The sequence below is a fragment of the Melanaphis sacchari genome, unplaced genomic scaffold (assembly GCF_002803265.2).
Source record: "Melanaphis sacchari strain LSU unplaced genomic scaffold, SCAv2.0 Contig23_pilon_pilon, whole genome shotgun sequence".
In the NCBI taxonomy this organism is placed as follows: Eukaryota; Metazoa; Arthropoda; class Insecta; order Hemiptera; family Aphididae; genus Melanaphis; species Melanaphis sacchari.
In genome coordinates this window covers 4754190-4778330 of record NW_020271114.1, presented here as the reverse complement: position 1 = coordinate 4778330, position 24141 = coordinate 4754190, and the positions used below count along the sequence as shown (strand labels likewise).

The window sequence follows — 24141 nt, the reverse complement described above, 5'->3', positions numbered from 1 at the left end:
GATTTAGATTTTGAAAACCGTAGTATATCTAGAAAATACCCAAATAAATAGTTTGTTAAAACTTTAAGTCTCAACAAAAATTACTGATTTATTTATTATTGTAAAAAAAAAAAAAAAATAAATAATCAAAAAAGACAGTTAGAACGTGTAATAATTAAATAAGACATACCGTCTTAAAACTGAGATTGTAAAAAACCATAAGAAGTTTGGTAAAGTATCGGTTATGTACTTTTTTTTAAATGTACATACTATCATTTAACTATTAGTCTCAAAAAGTTTGTTTAAAAGTTAAAACTTATTAATCAAATAATAATTTAAAGCGTCATTTTACAATTATAAATTATCATTAATAAGCTATGAATAAAAAGCTAAAATTACAAAAAAAAGAAAAAATGTATTGTGGATCAATTTATCTATTACTTTCCTTAAACAAGACTACATAGTTTAGTATGTTTTACATGTCAATCATTTTAAACGTAATTAATGAACTACTAAAAAAAATTGATTGAAATTTGCAAGGAAAAACTATTTTAAAATGATAAGCGTTGTGTAATGATACATGATATATAAAATAAATGATTTGTTATTAAAAATAAAATACTTTAATGCATAGGTATACACATAACCAAGGCTTGCGACTAAAAGCATTTGCTAATTTTTATGGATTGACTTAAAATGTGACAGAGTGGTATAGAAGTGTATGTCATGTTACTACACGTTCAATTATGAAATGTTAAAGTGCTTTTTATTTTGCTTTTTTTAACTATTTAAAAAAAAAAAATGCTTATTTCCAGTTTTTCTGATTTTTTAAATTTTTTGACCAGTTTTTCTACTTTTTATGGTTTTCTTTTTGCAATGTTGTTTATGATAGAATTAACAATAACAAGGCAAATATCTTGAAAGTAAAATTTGATTTTTTTTTTTATACTATAAAGATTTTTTTTTTTTTTTTTTTTTGATTTTTTTTTTTGTAAGTTTTTTTTTCCTTTTTTTTTTTTTTTTTTTTTTTTTTTTTTTTTTGTTATCTTTTATTAAATTGCTTTTTAGCATAGTTATAAATAATGTCTAGTACTTTATCATGTAAAAATAAAGTTTTTTTTTTTTTTATTAATAATTATTTTTGCACAAATTTAAGTTTTGTATATACTTATTTGAGTGCTTATAACGATGTTTTTAAGCGCTTATTTTAATGATTTTAAATGCTATAAGTTTCGAGCCCTGCACATAACAACAAAAAAAACACAAATTTTCCAAAATTCAAAATATATTATTAGTTTTTATTAATCTAGATTATATGATTTGATCTGCCGTTTAATAAATTATATTTATAATATAAGCATATTATGTCTTTTATACATAATATACATATAACAAGATATTATAGTGTAGAGATGATTTAAAAGTATGGATAATTTAACAAAAACAATTTTAAATTAATTTCTGTGTTTTTGTAATACTATATATCTTGTATGACAAAATTTTGTATTGTTACAACTGTTGCCGTTTTACTAACTCATAGTAACATCCTTTTAACTTTTGTAACTCTTCGTGAGAACCAAGTTCAGTGATCTGCCCTTGCGAAACAACAGCAATGTAATCTGCCGATTGAATTGTTGACAGACGATGAGCGATTGTAATACATGTTCTACCTTTCCTAGCTTCATCTAAAGCTTCTTGAACAATCTAAAAATCAAATACCATAATTGTTGTGTTTAGACGCTTTTTAAATAATTATAATAATTATTGTCAACTTTAAATTATTAAATCATTTTTAAATTATGTACTGCACTATAAACAAAATTGACTTAAATAAATATATAGAATATTTGATTAATATAATATACACATTATAATTTTATGAAAATGATAACGAAGGTATGCCATAATAATAGTATTTATTTTAATAATGAATTGGTTATTAAATATAAATTAAGGTAATTATTTCAAAACTTGGGACTTGCATTTTATTTATATATGTATAATGTATAAACACCAACTTAGTACATATTATTGTATACTTGAATTTCAAATTTTGAAATTTAAGATTTTTAGAAAAAAAAAATATTACTGGATGCTGGTGGAGAACTTAATATGAATGAAAAATATAACATATAATGTTAATAAATGTTTAAGATTAAACAAGTGTAAAAAATTGACGAGTATAATTTTATATATTTTATTGAATTATAATTTATAGCTAATGAAATATTTTTCGTATAAAATATCTTACTTTCTCACTTTCTGTGTCCAATGCTGAAGTAGCTTCGTCCAACAAAAGTATTTTAGGATTTCTTACCAACGCTCTAGCTATAGCAATTCTTTGTTTTTGACCACCAGATAACTGTGTACCTCTGTCACCAGCTATTGTGTCGTAACCCTACAAATTTTATATTTTATTATATACTTACTTTAATTACAAAAATAATAAATTCAACGAAGAATTTTATTTTATTATATACTTGTGGTAGATTCATTATAAAATTATGCGCATTTGCTTTTTTTGCAGCTTCAACTATTACATCAAAAGGTACATCATTAGTAGATACACCATAACTTATATTTTCTTTAATAGTGCAGTCAAACAACACAGGTTCTTGAGTAACTAGACCAATATTATTTCGCAAATGTTTGATGTTTATTTTCCGGATGTCATTACCATCTACTTCCTAAAAGTTAAAATTAATAAAATTCGTAATTATTTTTAAACGGTTATATTATTTATAAAATGATGGATAATAATAAAACTCACGATCACACCAAAAGAAGGATTGTAAAATCTCTCAAGAAGTGAAATAACCGTACTTTTTCCACAACCCGATTCGCCAACTAATGCTAATGTTTTTCCTGCTTCTACAGTGAAATGCATGTTGTTTAAGACTTTCTTCGCCTTTCTAGTCGGATACGAAAAACTAACGCCTTTAAATGATATTTTGCCTATTATTTCCTAAAAAAAAAAAGATTATACATAAACTATATAAATATGCATACCATAATATATATATAAATATAGGTAATTGTATTAAAAAGAAAAATAATAATACAAAATTGTAAAAATACCGGTTTATCCCCTTCGTTTGATTGACTATCGATTTCCGTTGGTTTTTCAATTAGCTGGAATATAAGGGAGGCGGAATGTTTTGCTTTAGCATAATCTTGTAGGAAAGCCATTGTATGACCGACAGAATGAGCAGAGAATGACAGTGCAAAAAAAACCCCTGTAAATATCAATTATATTAACTTATTGTTTGTTGTCAATCAGAATGCAGTTTTACTAAACATACCTATATACGGCGGAAGGTGTCATTTCTCCTTTAAGTACCAAATACGATCCATACTTGAATGCGACTGAATATAATATATATGTAATCGATTGTGATAGAGCAAATAAAGCCGCATATATGTATGCCTGTTTTTTTGCTTCTCTAATAAATAATTGAATTCAATTTAAATTCTACATTAATCACAAAGGCTATGGTTTAATTTTACTTGTTTGGGATTTTTAAGCTTTTATGATAGAGCTCAACAAACTTTTCCTCCTTTCCTAAAGATTGCACCGTACGCACATTCTGCACACTTTCAGTCGCAATCTAAAAATTAAACATGTTTTATCTTAGTTATAAAATGTACATGATATATTACTCTGCCCGCTTCGTCCATAAATTTCGCGTCTCTCCGTTGGTTTTTTCTAAGACCCATTTGTTGTTGGTATCCAGCGCCTATTATCAATGGAACAGCTAGGCTAAGAACTATAGCTAGTTTCCATCCAAAAATAAGCGCTATAAAAATAGCTATAGCGAGCGTTACAGTCGATGACATCACTTGACCGACACGCATTCCACCAGCCTAAATAAACAAACAATAAAAAATTAAATAAAATAGTAATAATAATTAATTTTAAATTAAAACATATCATATTTAGGTAAATATAAGCAGACCGCTTTCACTATTGGAGCATCTCTTGCTAATTTCGTGGTCAGACTCCCTGGGTTTGAATCTTTGTTATCGAACCACCCAACAGATTGCCGGAGTAAATTAGTGAATGCCATAGATCGGAGACGCATCATCAGTTTCTCCGAAGCGTATGTTAGAAACCACGTCTATAAACATGACTTTCAATTTATAATTTAACCTGATAAGACAATTTGAAATATAATAATTTGAAGTACATACTTGGCATACTATTGTAAGACCAGCTGTTATTCCAAGTAAAACAAACATAAGAGACCAAAACCGTGCTTCTCTTTTCAATTCTTCGCCTTTCAGTGTTAAAGACTAATATCAAATGACATTTTAGTCAAAATTATATTGTAAATGATTTGTATTCAATATCGTGATAATTATTTTTAATTTTAGTTAATTTCTCACCTCAAACACTTGTCCATAAAAATATGCATAAATAGGAACTAAACCACCGTTGATGATACAACCGATACAACCGAACAATAAAAATACCCATTCCGGTGAGTTAAATTTAATCAATTTCCACATACAATATTTGGAATTTTTTTTCTATGAAAAAAACATACCATTATACATTTATATTATTAGTGTGTTTCATTAACACACCCGCATGAATATGGCTCAATAAATAAATCCCAACATCACAAAAAGCAAATAATAATGAACTGTATCTATAATATTACCACACAATTATTATGAAATTGTATGATGCTTGTTTTTCTAATATTGTTAAGCTTCTGCAGCTCCTCGGGAATATCAGTCTTTAAACACTTGAAAATGATATATTTTTATTATTGTTATTAATGATTGAAATTAGTTTATTATTGATATGAAATATGCATCAAAGTGATTAATAAATAAGCATTAGTTTAAGCTATAATCTTCTTACAATTTCGTTCATATCCTCCTCTTCACATACTGAACAATCTTTAAGTAATTCTTCACAATTTTCATAATCGTCAGCCTTATCCTCTTTTCTTTAAATTGTGGTTAAATGTAACAATTAATTATTATGCTTTATATGTTTTATATTTACTAATAACTCACTCTAGAGTTGTTTCTTCTTTGTTCTCGTTACATGTTTTGGTTTGAGTCACCACTAGCTTATAGTATAAACCTTTTTTATCCATTAATTCAGAATGTGTTCCGGATTCATAAATTTTACCGTTCTAATAAAAAATAAATCAATAAAAATTCTCTCTAGAATTGTTTTGATTGATTAAATATAAATACCTTCATTGCATGTATAACATCCGCATTTCTAATTGTTGAGAGTCTATGAGCTACGATAATAGTCGTTCTACCTTTCATTACTCGATCTAATGCATCTTGAACAACTCCTTCACTCTGAGAGTCTAACGCTGACGTTGCTTCATCCAACAAAAGTATTTTTGGATCCCTAACTAATGCTCTTGCTATTGAGATCCGTTGTTTTTGTCCACCAGATAGTTGACAACCTCTGTCGCCAACATACGTGTTATAGCCCTAAATAATATATATTTCATGTTATTATTTTTCAACTGACATAATATTTATGGTTTAAGAACTCATTACGTTTGGTAATTCTTTTATAAAATCGTGGGCATTAGCTTGAATAGCTGCTTCAATAAGTTCTTCATTTGTGATATCTTCACGGCCGTATCGGATATTTTCTGCGATTGAGACTCCGAAAAGAATGGGTTCTTGAGATACAACCCCGATTTGATCTCGTAGCCAATGAACATTAAGATCGGTTAGTTTAATAGAATCTAAATAAATCTGGAAATGGTGAAACAATAATATGAAATAAAAGTAAATCAAGGTAATTGGCAAAACGATTTACTTGTCCAGCTTCTGGGTCATAGAATCGTAAAAGTAGACCTACAATAGTACTTTTACCAGCACCACTTGAACCCACTAATGCAACTGTTTGACCTGGTTTGATTGTAAAACTCAAATTATTTAGTACCTGCAATATGTTTAGTATAATAAAACAGTTGTTGATTATTATTTTATTCATTCGCACGCTTTGACTCACTTTGACTGCTGATCTCGATGGATACCTGAAATCTACATTTCGAACTTCAATTTTGCCTGTAACCTTTCTCGGTTTTAGTCCTTTTTTTGAATAAGAATCAATTTTTGGAACTCTATCAATAATACCATATAAATTTCTTGCCACCCCGATAGCTGTGCTAACTGAATTTAAATACGGTAGAGCACTACCAATAGAAAATGATCCTGCCATCACGCTAAAGAAAACCTATTTAGCATTATATCATACCGTTATAAGCTAATAAGATAATTTTTTTTAAATAGTTAGTAATAGTTACGGTAAAAACTGTGCCAGGCGTAGCTTCACCAATTGAAACCAAATTAGCTCCGCAGTAAAATGCAACCCCATAACCTGTGTACATCAACATGAATACGGTGCCAAGTCCTATTGAAAAAAGCTTATACCTTTTTGTTGCAATATTTCGTCCTTTTTTTAACGCTGCGACGTAGCTATAGATAAACATTAAAAGAAATTTAAATATATTAGATTATTTTACAACGTTACAAATAGTAAACTTTGAGTAACCAAGTTCATTTTTTATAATTACTTACAACAACTATATTCTGTAGATTATATATGGCTTGATGAAATATGAAATTTATTTTAGATAATTTATTTGAAAATTTAATTAAAATTTAGATAATATAAATAATTTAGTAAAATAGTAGCTTTAACCACATCAATAACTAACAAAAAGTGATAACAAAAGATATTAAAAAGACATATTCTCGTTTCAATTAAATTATTATAATTTATATTGTTTTCAATTTTAAAATTAATTTTACGTGTACCTATCTCAATTCCTAATCCGAAGAGAGTTTACGCGTGTTCTTTATCTGCACCAAAAATGACCCAGGAAAGTTAACATAATAAGTTGATCTGGAAAAATAACTGAATATCTATTTATAATGCAAATCTAGATGAAAAATGTCCTTAAATTTCCTTTGTCAAAAATAATGAAAATATTAAAAACGTATTTTAAGCATTAACGCTTTTAATGTATAATAATTATGACTACTTATAAGGATTTATGATTTAAGAAAGTGTACTATTTTATTATCACCCTATTATTTAAACCAGTATTACATCGAATCAATTAAGATAGTAGGTATGATATATATATATATATATATATATATATATATATATATATATATATAATACATATAACGTTTACACACCGTGAGATTCCTTGTTTTTCTAATCCGAACGCGGCTACTGTTCTGATGGAAGTAAAAATTTCTTCAGCAATCGATCCAGCCTCTGCGTATTTTATTTGTTCCCTATGACAAGCTTTGGATGCATTCTGAAAAATATTAATTTCGATTTATTATACTCACATAAAATTTACATATTGTATTCGTACTATTAGGCATGTGATTTAACTGCAGACATACAAATAATCTCACCAGACTTAGAAAACTCATGATTCCTATAATTATTGGTCCAACGAGAAGCAAGATCCCTGTTAGTTTAGGGCTTATGTAGAAACCAATCCACAGACCAGAAATAAATGTAGATACGAACTGCGTGAGCATGCTAAACTTGCTACTTATACCTTCCCGAATTCGTTCTAGATCACTGTTTGAGTATACAATCAATATTAAACAAATCATTATTTTTTAATTTGTATCAGTATTTAGTATATTATATATAAAACAAATATAGATAGTAATTAATAACTGCCAATAACAAATGTGCATTATACTCGAATAGTTTTGATGTAAGATCACTGCTCTGATTAGTATCGAACCAAGTTATGTCTTGTCTTATGATCTGCGAGAAAAAAATATTACGAAGTCTGTACACTTGTCTTTCACATGCCATCTCCCAACACCAAGTCTATAACATAAGCTGAGTTAATTCAATTATAAAAATACGGTCTTTCTATATTATAACACCTGTATGTATGCAGATATTAATACGACAATACCAATATATAAATAGTACAATGAAATATTAGTCATGTAATTATCAAATTCTTCGGGAGTGAGTGGTGGAATGGAATCAAACTGTGTGGTTATTCTTTAACAAAAAAAAAAAAAAAAAAAAAAAAATAGTATAAAAGCTAAATAAAATTTTAAAAAAATAGAAAAAATTGTATCATAATTTATTATGATATACCTACTCATTAGAAACAGTCGCGCGGAGGACGATATTATTCGACGTTGTTGCTGTGATGGGATTTAGCTGTAAAATAAAAATAAAAAATCACTACTATTTTAATTTTAAGCCTATATTTGTATTTATCCGGTAATTTCCAATAGTTGTTACTATCTCAGTTCACAGTTGTATATTTAATATAAAAAAAAACCATAAACAAGAAATTTGTGACTTTAAAATTATAATGGGTTTGTAAATGTTAAGATTTACATAAATTTGGTTACTCGTATTAATCGAGATGCCAAAATTATTTTTTTTACTTAAATGATTAAAATTTTGATTAAAAGTATTTAAGAATAATATACTACTATAGATTAATAGATTAATATTTATATTACCGCTGAAGTTTGTCTGATAAACGTATTTGTCATATCGCCGAAAATCAATGCCAGAATAGGTAAGCTAGCTCCCGAAGCCAAAGACATTATGATACCCACCATCATTAATATCATATCCCAAATGTCTGCGTATCGAAACTGCAATATTAAAACATTTTAACTGTATAGCCATAGTATAATACGTGCTTAACTAATTATTAATTAATTATTGTTCAATAGAGCAACAGGATAGTACTCGAAAATTATTGAAGCTAATAAAAATAATATAATAGATATAACATACTAATATATTATTATGTAACTAATAATCAATAATCTGTAACTATTATTTTTTTAATATTTGATGTCTAATGACGTTTTTGTATATACTGGATGATTATTTTATCAAGCAACACTCATTATTTCAAAATTTATTGAAGTTCTTAAAAAACAGACCAATGACATATATATGTCTTGAACATTATGTAATCTTACTTTTGAAGTTAATCAAGATTAAAAAAAAATTCTTTCACATCTAAAATAAAATGACCACGCCGTTTATTAATAGAAACTGCTTATATAAAACTATAAAAGACATAATATGTATTATATGTGTTATTACATAATAATATGAATTTATTAAACATAATTCTGGATTAAAACATAGTAATAGGCCTAGAAGGTTTATTCGATCAAGATAGTTACCCTATAGTTACCCTAAAATCTGACTGGTTTTAGTGAAATGTCAGTTTTTATAATTAATTAGTTTAAAAAAAAAAATACATGCACATAAAAATAAAAAATGCACTTTCTTCTTTTTTAGTTCTAGAAACGAATATTTATCAACATAACTGTCACCGATTCGGTATTATATACATATTTTATATGTTAGTGATCTACGTCATGGAAAATAAGAAAAAGTATTATATCGACAGCTTAGTATTTATTCACGAGTATATAAGTGTATGCAATAAATTATATTCAATTGTTGTACGACATAAGTACCTACATTGTACTAGACAATATAATAGCTATTATTTATTAATATATAACACGTTTTTAATTTACTCTTAAAATACATTAATTTTCATAAAAAATAATCATATTGTTATTTTTAAATTTGTTTAGACTTTATTATAGGTTTTTGGTATAAGCCAAAATGGCACAGATCATTATTGAATTATTGGCACTTATTGCACGGTTGCTTTAAAAATTTCATAATTTTCTTCTCTTCAACTTCATGACTTTAAAAATATAGATGAATCTATTCAATATTATCATTTACATTATAGTCAATATTCATGTACAAGCTTCACTCAAAGTCACATTCTAACATTAATGAAATAATAGCATAGTTACAGCCTACAATCAAATATAAATATAATACACTTATATACAAAAGAAAGATATTTTTACTAGGAAATAAACAAACTTAACATCACTATAAAATTAATTAACTAGCTACTCTATACTATGGAATAAATTGTAATCCATTACCACTTAAAAAAAAGTAACTTATCACATATTTTAGTTAAAATTAACTGAACTTTAACTTTATAACTCGATAATGTAGCTTTCAACTTCATAAATTAGTATACAATACATTAAACTCTAAATCAGTATGATCATATATGTTTTTTTTTTTATGACAAAAAATATTAGGTTTGGTATTTTTTTAATAGGGTTACGAATTCTAACTATTATAATATATTTTAAATAAATAAGTTAAAAAAACATATTTCCTTTTACTTAAATAACCTATAACTTTAATTTCATTTAGGTATTTATTTACGAATTTTATTTTTGTATCTCTATAAAATATATTTTATTATTATATTATTCAACCTTTTCCTGTACTAGATATACATTTGTATAATTAATATAATTATTTTAATTCTTATCTCCAGCACAGCCTAAGACTTTAGAGATGATCCAATAAAAATTTAAATTGTATTGTATTAATTATTAATGCTTCTTAAAACAAATAAACCTTAATTTTTTATAATAAATGTGCATCAATAGTTTATTATAAAAAATTATTTGAATCTGAATAACAGGATTGTATAACGCGTTTTATATTATAAATTTTGAATATTACTTTGATAAAATATTACATTTGAAAACCTTTTTAAGTTTTAAACAATATTTAGTAATAATAACTAATCTGTAAAAATTAATGGTTAGTACTAAATATTTTATTTTATCTTAAAGAAAAGATCTGTAGCTGCAATTAGATTTCCAAGAAATCAATTACAAAATATTCATTTTCTAAATTTTTAGAACAGGTATTGGTACTAAAGTTAAATTTCGAATTTAGGGGTACATTCATTTAGCTGCTTTCTCGTATTAAATCTATACTAGTATAATAGTATGATAGTATAATGTATGCATCAAGTACTATATAGATTTCAATATTTATAACTATAGTTATAAATATTAAATAATTGATAATTTTAGACTTACAATGCGCAAAAGGCCAAATTTGACATCGGATACGGATTTGCATTCTGGTTTCACTATGGATCTGGAAAAACATATTACAACGTTAATAATAATGTTATGTACATTAAACAAAGTAATGTGTATATGTATATAATAATATGGCGTATAGAATACTTATTAGTCTGATTTTATGTAATACAATGTATTCTAACCTATTATTCAGATTCAGCGTGGAGTTCGATAATCCCGAATGGATTGATGCGCTTATGATTGATGGCAACTCAATTTCTTCTGCGAATTCATGTTTCTGTAACATCACATAGCATATACACTTCATTTATGTACTCACTTTTGTAATCGATCGTTTATTTGTTGTGTGCATTGTATACACTCCACACAAAATATGATCGAACTTATTCTTCATTAATTTTTAACGAAATAAATACCTTATTTCATTTGTTTTGCCTATTTATGCGAGTCAAAATGTTTCTAAGTCACTTATTTTACGTTAAGAACATCTTGTTCACGCTTTTGTAAAGGTAAAGTCATCATATCATCATAGGAAAGTGAAAAAAACAACCTATCTACTAATATAAATTTCCACAAGCGTTATTAATTATTATATTTAACTACTTCTAAAATGAGAAACATAATTTTTTTTGAGTGATTAAATACAAATGTCCGATACTCCGATCATTATTAGTCTCGTACCCAAGTATGTCGGTCATCAATATTTTAAGTATTTTAAAGTAATAACTCGTATAAATAAAAGTATATACATTGTAAAGTGTTATTAACTTATAACATAATGAGAAATAATAATAATTACCGATTACTGATTAGATAAATATAATAACTAATAATCGCGCCTATCTACTTCCCACTGCATATATTTTAAATCAGTATTGTTCATGTATAAACATAGGCTTATTGTAGCCAAATTAATAGTAATATTAGAATTATTTAGAATATTTAGGTTTAAAAAAAATGTTTTAAATATAAGTTATGTTGAATAAAACAAATATGACATCTGATAAACACTATTAATATAGTACATTAGTATATATTTAGAATGTACATAAATATTGGATTGTATTTGTATATTAAAATATTATAAATCATTATTACGGATTTCAGGTTTATAATCTCTTTTGAATATAAAGCCAGAAAATGCAAATATTATAGGTATAATATATTTGAATGAATTTATTTTTCAATTTTTAAAAATAAATGTTTATATTACCTGTTATAGGTACATTAATACATATAAACCTACTACATACATTATAATAGATACTGAAGAAAGATAAAAGGTAATGTGATTTTATAAAATTGCATAATATTACCTAAAACACATATTTTTTTATAGATAATAACCTATTAATAATACAATATAAAATAGGTACGTATATTACGAGTATTATTCATCATTACAAATTTTTGGATGTATAATCTAGTTTTAATATAATTAATGAAAATATTTTTATTAATTTTTTATTTTAATAATTTTTAATCGGGTTTTTTTTTTTAAGGCATACCTGTATAAATGTCTACACATAGCATTGTAATGTAATTATTACTTTTATTTTATTGATCTTTATTTATTCTTCCTATTCACGAATCTTCAATTGAATCTACAGTACTTGTTTCTAATCAAATTAATGTATGTGTTTTATTTGATGTTCATTATAAAATTGTATTATAAATAACTTGATCTGAGTTTTTATACCAACGATAATCTAATTGATGAACGCTCAAGTTGTTTTCTGAATACGACATTAATCAATTAGTGATCACTAGACATTCGAGAATTTGCATATATTTTTCTAGATAATCTTATTGCATAGTAAGTAAGTTCAAAACACGACTTAAAATGTTGTCAATGGAATAACCAAAAATTTTAATATATGATTTCCACATTTTGAAATTTTTAATTTTAAAGATTGTAAAGACATACTTGAAAAATAGTTCTTATACGATTTAATATTCAATATCGTTAATATTTAAACTTTGATTATTCACAAAACGTTAATGTGGCTTTATGATAAACTATTTTTTATAATCAATAAAAAAACCAATTAAGAAATCTTGTATTAAATTGTCAAGTTTTTGGGGTTTAAATTTAAAATGTTATGAAAATGTTTGTACTTTGAACTTAAATAGTCATAATAAAAGTTATAGTTATGTAATTATGTACCTTTGATGGATTTTAATTGTGATAAAAAATACCTATGATGAACCTTGTACGAAACTTTAAGCAAGTTTTACTTACAAAAAAAAATATTTTCAACTTATTACACGTTAACCAGAAAAAGATTTTAAATAGGTAAACAATTTCAAATGAGTAAAAAAAAGGACAAAATATATTGAAAATTGTATCATGTTAGAAATATTATTAAAAATTTTACTAAAATTCAAGTCTTTAGGGTTACTTATTCGTTTTTAAAATACAACATTAAACAAAATCGAATTAATTTTATCAAAAAAAAATGTTGTATAAATATTTCCGTTTTCCTGATTATTTAAAAAAATTCTCTTTACTCTCATCACTATAGTATAAAAATTATCAAATTTGCTTCCAAACTCTATTCTTAATAATCAAGATAATATTAATACTGTTAAATACTCTTACAATCATATATTATATCATTCTTTTGGAAATAAGTGATTAGTGAGAGAAAATATACTATTTTAATTGATAATTTAATTTACTATACTCAATTGTTTTATTAAGTATTATTATTTACTACATAAATAGATAATATTTACAAACACTTAAAATGAAACTCAGTGTCAAGCTATCAATATAGAATCATATAGGAAAAATAATATATTTTTAAATTGATCCAACATAATATTAAATCGATTTATACTATTTTCTTTCAATTTTCTTTTATTTAAGTATGAACAGTTGCTTTAGTTTATCTAGTGAAGTGTTTTTTTAAATCAACATATTCTTTTATTTAACCGGATATTACTGCCTAGTATTTTACTTATTTCGTTTCTTATGAATAATCCGTTCTTTAAAAGCAAATATAATGTGGAAAATACTGTTCTTCATCATATAAATATTTTAAAAAGAAACACTTGTGCCAATATTTGAAATGTATTAAAAGTGTAAACATCAATTATCGTTGAAAAAGAGTATAATAGATTAGTAAAAATGCATATCATTGTTTTCATTATAAATTTCTAAATCAATAATTAAAACAATATTATTTCTTAAACGTTAAATTAAAACTCTTCATAAATTATACGATAGCCATCCTCATCATAAATATTTGAAGTATTCCTATGCCTATGAATATGTTTTTCAAAATAATTGTATTAATTATTCATATACAATTCATATAGTAATTTATTTTATTAACAATATTAAAAAAAAATTATCATAATGATAGGTATTTGTATAGCATATTTGTTTTAATAAATCATTAAATTGTTAATATTATCGATTAATAATATAATAATATTTTTTATCTACCAAAGAAAATAATTAGAATAAGTTATTAATAATATAGTCATTGAGTGTCTATAAATTAAATATGCTGTTTATATTTTTGGTTTATATAAAATTTAACCTTGAAAAAATTAATAATTTTGTTAAAAAAACTTCCTACTGTATAATAATAGTTGTTAAGAATTTAAGACAACGCAATGGGAAAAATAGTTTGTAATTAATAATATTTGTTTATATGAAAATTTTCTAATTAACTTACTATTATAGTTATATCGAAAACTTTACACCTTATTATATGTGCATAATTTTTTTTTTATAAAACAGATATTATACTAAATTAATTTATTATACAATTTTTTAGAACTCTATGTATATGTGTTTCTATTTTATAATAATAGTTTTCTTGTATTTATTTCATAGTATTTCAATTAACTGGTTTAGGTAATAATATTATCTAAAATTAATTACCCATCATACTAAATTACAAAAAAACGGTCATAAGTTCAAATAAGCCGGTATTGAAATAAAAGATAATTTATTCATAACTATAGCCTTTTTAATCTGTTAAAACAATTTATTTATTTTTTTAATAATTATTTCAAATTATTGCTTCTAGCAAATGGTTGTCGTACCTGATGTATTTTATTGTTGTTGAATTTACTTTTGTAGACATCTTGATCCACTGTGTAAGTTTTTGACGGCATGATTCATTAACATATAAATACATTTACACGGTACCCGTAACTGACGTAAATCCTCCGTCTATTTAATAATCTACTTGTTAAATAATCGATGACACGAGTATAAAATATAACAAATGGGAGATTAAAAACATTTTTGTCTTAAATAAAAGTAGTGATTAGTATGTGTGTGTGTTCATGTGTTACTCATTAAAGTTTATGCTTTAAAAAAATCGTCTTGGTAAATTGTAGAGAACCGCTGAAAATATAGTATAAAATTAGTAAATATCTAATCTATTTGATTGTTTGAGAGAGGGAAATAGAGAATCGTATACATCGTTAAGTGCTTTAAAAAAAAAAATGCACACTTGAGGGCATAGATCAATAAGAACGTGTGGTAAGATAATTATTATACATAATACGTTAGTATATTTTTAGTATATTATGCAATTATTTATTAAAACCCAGTGGCGTAATTTCAGTTTTCAGTTGTGGGGACAAAAAGTTTGACCAGTCCATATAGATAACTGAAAAAAAAAAACGCTCACTCACTGTAATCGCAATATAATTTCTACTTCATTTTTTTTTAACCTTTTTTATAATTTCCATCTTACATAATCGCATATATATATTGTCATAGACAAAAATAACCTAATTTTGTAATTAATAACGTATGAGAAACTAAATAAATATAGTACCTACCTCAGTAACGTCGTACTGCTCTCCTGATCAGTAGGTGTCGAGTAGGCCACAGTAATGCATGTATTAAATTTAAATTCAATGAAATATCATTTATTACGAAAAAGGATTCTGAGTAAAGACGGTTTTAGTCTACATCACTATAAGATTTCTTATTGTGTTTTAATTATTGTTATTAAGTAAAGTAATTTATTTTACCATTAGTAATACAGTAGCTTGAATTAATTTTTTTCCGAAAATATTGCATTTGAAAATATCATTGAATGTATAAAATGTATTAATAGTAAAAAATTATGTCCCAATGAACAATTTTATTGAACTATAAAAAAAAATAATGAATATTGTTATTTATAGTTTAAAATTGAAGTGTAAATGTTTACCAGTCAAACGATAAATTTCTAAACATTTTGTGTAAATTAAGCGAAAAAAACATTTGTGCCCAAATATAAGTAGAAACAATAGTAACGTAAATATGCGCATTGATAATTTTTTTATTTTTGAAAAATCATTAGGAAGAGACTTATAAAAATGTATTAAATTTGTATGTTTGTATGTGATTTATTTATATAATTTTTCCAAATGTGTATTTGTTTTAAAATCAATAAGTTCCGGATGAGCAATTTGTTAAACCTCATTTTCATCTAACAAAAATATATGTCCATTTCTCCGAAATGAAATCATGAGTGAATTGACACTGCTTTTCAAATTAAACCAATAATCGCTCTAAAATACTCACAAAATCATTCGTTGAAGCGTCAATAAAATATGAGTTTTATAAAAAATAATTGCTTTTAGAAAATATTTTAAATTATAAACAGTTTATGAACAAGAAGATGTTGAGTTAGAAGATTTGAAGAAACTATTATTAAATAAATCTGTCTATCCCAATCTATACTCACTTTTACAAGTGACATTATCCATTCCTGTCAGTTCGGCTTCATGCGAACAGTCATTCTCAGCAATGAGAAGAATTAAGACATGGCTTAGAACTTTTATGCACCAAGAAAGATTTAAAAATATCTCTTTAATATGTATAGAAATAGATATTTCAAATAAAATTTTTACAGAAAATATTTTAAACGAATTTTCTAAAAATGATCGTAGATTTTCTTTTTAATAATAAAATTCAAATGTAGTATTTTTTTTCTTTGTTTTAATTGTTTAAAATATTTTATAATGTATTTTATTATGTTTTTATATGACTGTATAGAGTGAGAACTCCTGTATCTCTTATTTGGAAAGGTATAAGTAAATAAATTACTAATAACCGTGGTGTGTTCAAAAGATATACTGAATAGTAGTGTGGTAATCTAATTTACCATGTGTCTATTTGATATTTATTTGTCCAGCCTCTCCCTCAAGTAAAATTTTGAAATTACGCCTATGCATACACCGCTAATAAAATTAATAAAAACTATAATTAGTCTAATATTCAAAATTAAACGAAACCAGATTAATAGTTCTAGTTTTTAATTATTATTTAAAAATACTATTCATGGAAGCCTTAACTTTAACGTACCTATTTTGTATTATTATATTTTACGCACAATGGCAATTGTTTAAAAATATTTTTATTAATTAAAAGACATTACTTATTTATAAAACGCCACGAACCGACAAACCTATTTATATCATTCTGGGGTTAGTCAATATTATATACTCAAAAGGATGACAATACCTAATAAATCATCCTTAAACATAAATACTATTTTTAATATTTAATTTTAAATAAAGATAGTCAAGACTTAAATTGTAGTATTATAAGTATTATGTTGTATATTATAACGAGCCTACATATGGCGTATATAATCAATAAACAAACAAATTAATAAAGATAATATTAAATTATATATTTTATCCGTAAATTTTAGAATTTAAAGATATTTTTATTTTTTTTAAGTGTATACTTTAAGAATAATAAGAGAAAATTTGATTGAAAAATTGAAAATTCTCTGTATTTTTCAAAATAACCAAGTTTAACGGAAAATATAAGAACTAGGATATTTGGAAACTATTACCCAAAACCAGTTTTTGAGATAATCAGTTTTGTTGTTTTTTTTTTTGGCGGATCTTGAAAATGAATAACTGTCGAGTTTACAGTTCTTAAAGATTAAAATTGAATTAATTTAAATGGGCTGAAATATCAGCTAAGAAAACAAAATTCTGAATCCATTCTCCTTTTTTCAAATCCTTTTTTTTCTAATTATATATATTTGTATTTCCCAGCGAAGATTATAAAGTCGTTTTAATACTTTTTTTTTCAATTTAAATACTAAATCTAATTTATTGTAATATAACACATATTTATGTTCCAATTCAATTTCGTTTAATAATTGTCATATTTTAATCTATGAGATTTAATAAAGTTGACTTTTTTGTAACAATTTTCATTAAATTTTCCAAATTTATGTTTTTATCACATAGAGATTATAGGTAAATAATACAGTGTAAAATTATAAGTATTTCATTGATTTTTAATAAAGGTCATAAATTGGATAAATGAAGAAATATAATATGGTATTTATCAGAATGAACAAAAAAAAACATGATTTTATTGTAATTAATGATTTCAACAAACTTTGTAAAATTTTGAACTTCATATAGTTCGAATTCATTAAAATTTTAAGTTTATATGATTATTCATTTTTAAATTATAACAAAATAAAAGTATACATTTAGTTGAATACTACTTTTGCATAAAAATGTCCGTCTTTTCAATAATAATAAAATAATGGAAATTCTTAATTTTTGCATCTTTAAAGGTACGAATTAGATCGTATTTCAATTTAAAACTATCCTCAAAGTTGAAAGTTTAACCATTTTATCGATTTATTATCGTATATAAAAACACACACATACACAAAATAACATCCTTCTTCATAAAATCAAATCATTTATCGCACTGTTCAGAATGTAAAATGTAAGCTTAGAAATGAAAAATTGTAATATTATGTTGTTGTGCAAGTCCATTGTCCATATTTAAGTCTTTTTAAATGTGTACTTATATGGCTATATAATATTTGCAATCTTCTATTCAACATTAAAAGAAGAAGAAAATAAACAATAATAGCTTGCGTTTAAAAATAGGTACACAATAAAAGCGGTCTAAATGTTAAGTCCCTTTGCACAACAAATACACACATTCTACTAACACTAAACCTCACGCTTTTAAAATCAAACTAGACAAGACAAAATTCTCACTTTGCACCTTCACCCCTCAAATTATGCCACTGTTAAAATTTAACTTTTCATATTACGCCTTTGATAGTATAATACCTACCCTCAATACGAATAATATAATATTACAACTCTTAAAGACTTCATAAACCCTCCTCAATTTAAACTTTTAAAATAGTTGTAATAAAATGAGTAATGACTTTAGTAATTTAAGTTTATATACGTTCGAGAGTCATTATATTTAAATTAATTATGATCATTATTTTACCTTACAAAAACCACTATAAAGTGGCAATTTACTGTAGAATTTTACTTGGTTTTTTCTCAACACAAATGCTCAAAATCTGTTATTATTTGTGATTTTAACACAATATTATGAAACGTGAAAGTCAGATATCGTACAGAAGTTATTTATAATATCACTAAATAGAGCCCTTAACTAATTTTCCTAATTTACTCAAATATTTTTCACCGATTCAGTTTATTTTAATGTTGTTTAAGACATATTCCAAATTTTTATGATCGTATAATCACTCTTTGTCTTAAACTTTGTTCAATTTTGAACTAAAATTTAATATATTTAACTTTTTAATAATATTTCTTCGATTTAAAAAAAAAATCAATGGAAAAATAATAAATATTATTATAAAATACTTTGTTTCATAAAAAATGTAAAATACATTAATTTAATACTTCTTTAACTCTACATATTTTTGTAGCTAATATAATTTATGAAATATTTATTTTTAATATTTTTCTTTAAATAATTTTAGATGTTACACCCGTATGTATTATCTTCGTATTACAAACGTACAAATCGTATAACTTACCAAAATTACGTTCATTAGAATCGATTTTGTGCTGTAAAATGTAAACTTACAGAGTGAATTAACTTAAAATTAAACTAAAAGGTAAGAATATTATCTGCTATCTCTCGTTAATTTTTAATTTTAATTTTAATTACATTAATCAAGTTATGAGTATGTAAAATACTAAAATATAAAAATGTTTATAGCTTGTTTAAAAATTATAATATCATAAAAACATTTAAAGACATAACAGATGGCACACTTACTATTTATTTTAATAATTTGTCAAATCATTCAATTAAAGTTAACAACATAAAATCAATTCTACTGAATCCAAATTTACCATGTTTTTAAAACGAAGACATACATGTGGATGCAGCATTTTTGTAATAATTACTTCTTTTACAATTTTAAACAGTATAGTGTCTAAGACATAATACATATGTTTTTCTTGTATACTTATGTATTATTATATTTTAAAAAGAGAATGTAATACATAATTCTAGTACATCAATTAGTGATAATTTATTTTCAACTCAGAAATATATGATAAACAGACCGTTTGATTTTTACGTTTAAAGTAAATTAATACTTTTAAATATTAGTATTTTATATTACACTATTTCCGGTATATTTCAAATCAAGAGATCCTTGTACTTGCTATTAAATTACACCATTGTGATCTATTTAATTCTCTTGTAACTAATAACCTAATAATTATGTTTTTCTTTTATTTAATATAATTTATTAAAATAATGATGATCACATTGCGTTGTATAGATAGGCTACTAAAGGTACATCCCTGTCGTCTACTTGCTTATTCTCTAGTAACCAAAAATATAATAACTATTGTAGTTCTTCAAAAATATGGTTAAATTGTAAAATAACTAATAAAGATTCATGTTTAAAAATTTCTAAAAAGGAACCAAAGTAAAAATTTCTGTTTTTCTCAATATGGATTCTGAAATAAATGAGATATAACGAACATATTGATTTCACAATAATGTGTTTTTATTATTATTTGTTTCTATATATGCGACAAAGACATAGCTGAAAAACATCGCTCACATGACGCTGAGTTAATTGATAGAGTAAGTGCTACAAGTAAAAATTTCTTTTTTTATTGTATTTTTTAAATCTTCAATATTTAAATCATTGTTAATTTTATTTATGCAATTTCTAACAACAGTTATTTCTGATTTAATTTTTAATCTGATAATAAATAATAAATTCAAAAATACTAAATAATAAAAGTATTATCTTTGTGTTTATTTTACTCTTCATACACTGTTTACATAAATTTTAATAAACACATAAAACATTATATAAAGCTGATATAAACACAAATATTAATGTAATTCATATTAACAAATGTATTTTTATTAATTTTTTTTTTTTGTCCATAAAAAAATATTTACAATCTGTGCCAGAATAAGCACAATAAGCAAATCTGATAATTTAATTTATATACATTTTGCCTGTGAATAATATGAGGTGGGAGGCCAACCAATGATAAAATCCAACAATAAACAAAACAAATAAAATAAATATAATATTATAATGATTAATAAATGTTAGACTTCCTTCACAATGAAGTTGTGTGAATTGGTCCACAGAAATTGCTTAAGTTAAAATATCTTTTTTCAAATTTTCAGTAGTTAAGTTATTTCATAATACATATTTGTTCTATAATAATCATTAATAGATTATGGTAAACTAAATTGGTTCAGGTTTTGTACATTGCACTTATTGTAGTATTGTAGTTGCTATAAAATCATTAAGATATTGAGGCACTTTTCTCTTCCGAATAGAATCTAAATGGATGATAAAAAAAAAAAAATGAACAATATCAATATTAATATACTATAAATACTTAATCAAACTACAAAATAAATAATAAATCTTATGCTTGGTATGAAATATATATTGTAATATTATTGTCATCTACAAATTTTTGTATTGACTGCCAAATCTTATTAAAAAATTCTGCAATACGTGAATTTTGGAAACTTGATATATTATGTTTAATGATTTTAAGTTATTTTCCTAAAGTTGTATTTTTATCTTGTATCTTGTTATTTAGGATATTAATTATATTAAGCACTTGGTTCATCACAAACAAATTTATAATAAATGAGCCTTTTTACTAGTTAATAAATATTAATATTTTTAAATATATAATAAATAAACGTGTTTTAATTTTTTTGAATATTACCTATAGCTTAATTTATATCTGTCATTTTTATTTTTTATTTTTTCTTATAAGTTATGAAAAATTGCTTTGTAATAGTCTAATACAGTATCACAATATTCGTACTTACAATTTCATTTTATATCTCTTATTTTGGTATTTTTATATACAGTGACCTATCTAGCGAAAATCAAATTTTGTATATGACTTACCAGAAAGATAATCTATATTATGTAGATAAAAACAATCAAAGCATTTAAATATTGTAAAAAGTATACTATGTATACAATAAACATGAGATTATCATTCTTAATTTATCGAATTTATGACCTTTATTAACAAATAAATGAAACACTAATAATTTAATACTGTACCTATTATTTATCAAAAATCTCTTTGTGATAATACAAAATTAATAATTTCAAAAACTAGTTTTGGGTAACAATTTCCAATTTTTCTTGTTTTTTATGTAGTTTAAATTTTTATCTCTCAAAAGTATCAACTGAATACAAACCGCTATCAAAAATCATCTTTAACGTTGAAAATCAAAGCTTTTTTTACTATACTTATAAGTACTTATACACAGAAAAAAAAAAATATATATATCATAAATTTTAGAATCCATACTTTAAATATGTATTTTAATATTATCTTTGTTAATTTATTGATTGATTATATACGTCCAATGTAGGCTCAATATAGGATACAACATAATACTTATAAATTATAATACTACAACTTAATATATATCTTAAGAATCTTTAACATGTATAATAATTTAACCTTAGATATTAAAAACAGTACTTTTGATTTAAGTACAGGTTCATATACAGGGTGAGAGGGGAGAAATTAATTATTTTATCATAAAATAATCAATACTCAATAGTATATATTAGGTATTGTCGTTTTTTTTGAGTGTATATACTGAATAAACACAGAACGATATGAATAGTTTTGTTGATTAGTAATGTTTTATAAATAAGTAATGTCTTTAAATTAATATTATTTAATTATTACCATTGTGCGTAAAATATAATAATACAATATAGCCATATAGGTACCTAAAAAAAGTTAAAAAAGTTAAAGCCTCCACGAATAATATTTTTTGAATTAAAATTAAAAAATAAGAATAATTAATCTGGTTTCGTTTGATTTTAATTTTTAATATCAGGCTCTTTACAGTTTTTATTAATGTTATTAACATTACATGATTCAAAATATTTTATATAAGTAGATAATTATTATTTATATTTTTAAATTAATTCAGAAACAATAAAACATTTGTTTTTGTTCATTAGTGGTTTGTCCATTCAATAATATAATACTCTTAACATGTTTTTAGTAATTATTTTATTGTAAGTTAAATTTGTTTCTAAGTAAAATTGTTGAGTTCAATTTTACTTTTGTTCATACACTTATTTGTGTCTTGTGAATTAATTTTTAAGACTAAATTATGTATTTAATTAATTCAAATTATTTAAGTATCACTAATAATAATTAATATATATGTAAATAACATTTATTATTTTTCATTTTAGTACAACATTTTTAGGTACACGTCTATACAAGATTAGTCCCAAGAGTAATGGAGACAAAATTTAAATACACTTAATTGTTAGATACCTACCTAATATATTTTAATTTAACGTATAATACTATAATGTAACGTACAGTGCCATCTAGCTGGTAATAATGTTAACGCCCGTTTTTGTTGTGTGCACAATACATAAATAATAAAATAGTAATTTTATTAGAATATATAAAAGATCACATGTATTGAGATGTGTTTGATTAATAATAGAAATAGATTTTTATACACCTCAGCGCGGAAAATAGAAAATTAAAAAATATAAATTAAAATATACAACACGAAAAACGTCTTGTATTTGAACAACTAGCGAGCCTTGAAATATTGTTTTAATATGCGTTATGGTTTCAAAAAATAATAATTGTTCTATGTTCACGATTAAATATACAGCACACATTATGGTATAATTAATTATATTATATTATTCATAATAGCTGATGTAATTAATTCATATAATATGAGTAAAGAGTATTATAACATTATCGGTGTTCGATACTATGAAAATGGCTGTACACGTGCGGTATAACGACATTTTGCGCGTTCGTTTTTGGCAACACTGCAACTCCTGTACCACTGATTGGAAAACACACCAGTATCTATACAACTCTACCTATCATATA

At 24.2% G+C, this 24141-nt stretch overlaps 1 protein-coding gene across 2 annotated transcripts; it reads right to left on the bottom strand.

The window, feature by feature from the left end:
* Positions 1-1433: 1433 nt before the first annotated feature.
* Positions 1434-15288, bottom strand: LOC112594588 (multidrug resistance protein 1A-like). 2 transcript variants are annotated; one of them, XM_025339451.1, is made up of 28 exons: positions 15010-15288; positions 11130-11224; positions 10939-10999; positions 8497-8634; positions 8124-8185; positions 7897-8020; positions 7704-7837; positions 7405-7576; positions 7177-7301; positions 6273-6444; positions 5978-6202; positions 5783-5908; positions 5515-5718; positions 5194-5445; positions 5008-5129; positions 4850-4937; positions 4644-4730; positions 4366-4509; positions 4171-4272; positions 3936-4097; positions 3640-3843; positions 3487-3587; positions 3282-3422; positions 3058-3214; positions 2750-2944; positions 2460-2666; positions 2231-2377; positions 1434-1683 (listed from the first exon to the last, which is right to left on the bottom strand). In XM_025339451.1, the coding sequence occupies exons 1-28, from the start codon at positions 15079-15081 to the stop codon at positions 1489-1491; spliced, it is 4014 nt and encodes a 1337-aa protein (XP_025195236.1). In that variant the 5' UTR covers positions 15082-15288; the 3' UTR covers positions 1434-1488. The 2 variants fall into 2 exon arrangements, with proteins under 2 accessions (XP_025195236.1, XP_025195237.1); XM_025339452.1 differs by lacking the exon at positions 4644-4730 and having other exon boundaries at positions 15010-15287.
* Between the last annotated feature and the right edge of the window lie 8853 nt (positions 15289-24141).

What these genes read in the sequence shown, in the direction of transcription:
- LOC112594588 (XM_025339451.1), bottom strand. Translation starts at nt 15,081, where the DNA reads ATGCCGTCAAAAACTTACACAGTGGATCAAGATGTCTACAAAAGTAAA. An exon ending in ATCCTTCTTTTGGTGTGATC is followed by an intron (nt 2,667 to 2,749) that starts GTGAGTTTTATT and finishes TTTAACTTTTAG; the next exon opens with GAAGTAGATGGTAATGACAT. An exon ending in TTATAATGAATCTACCACAA is followed by an intron (nt 2,378 to 2,459) that starts GTATATAATAAA and finishes TAAAATTTGTAG; the next exon opens with GGTTACGACACAATAGCTGG.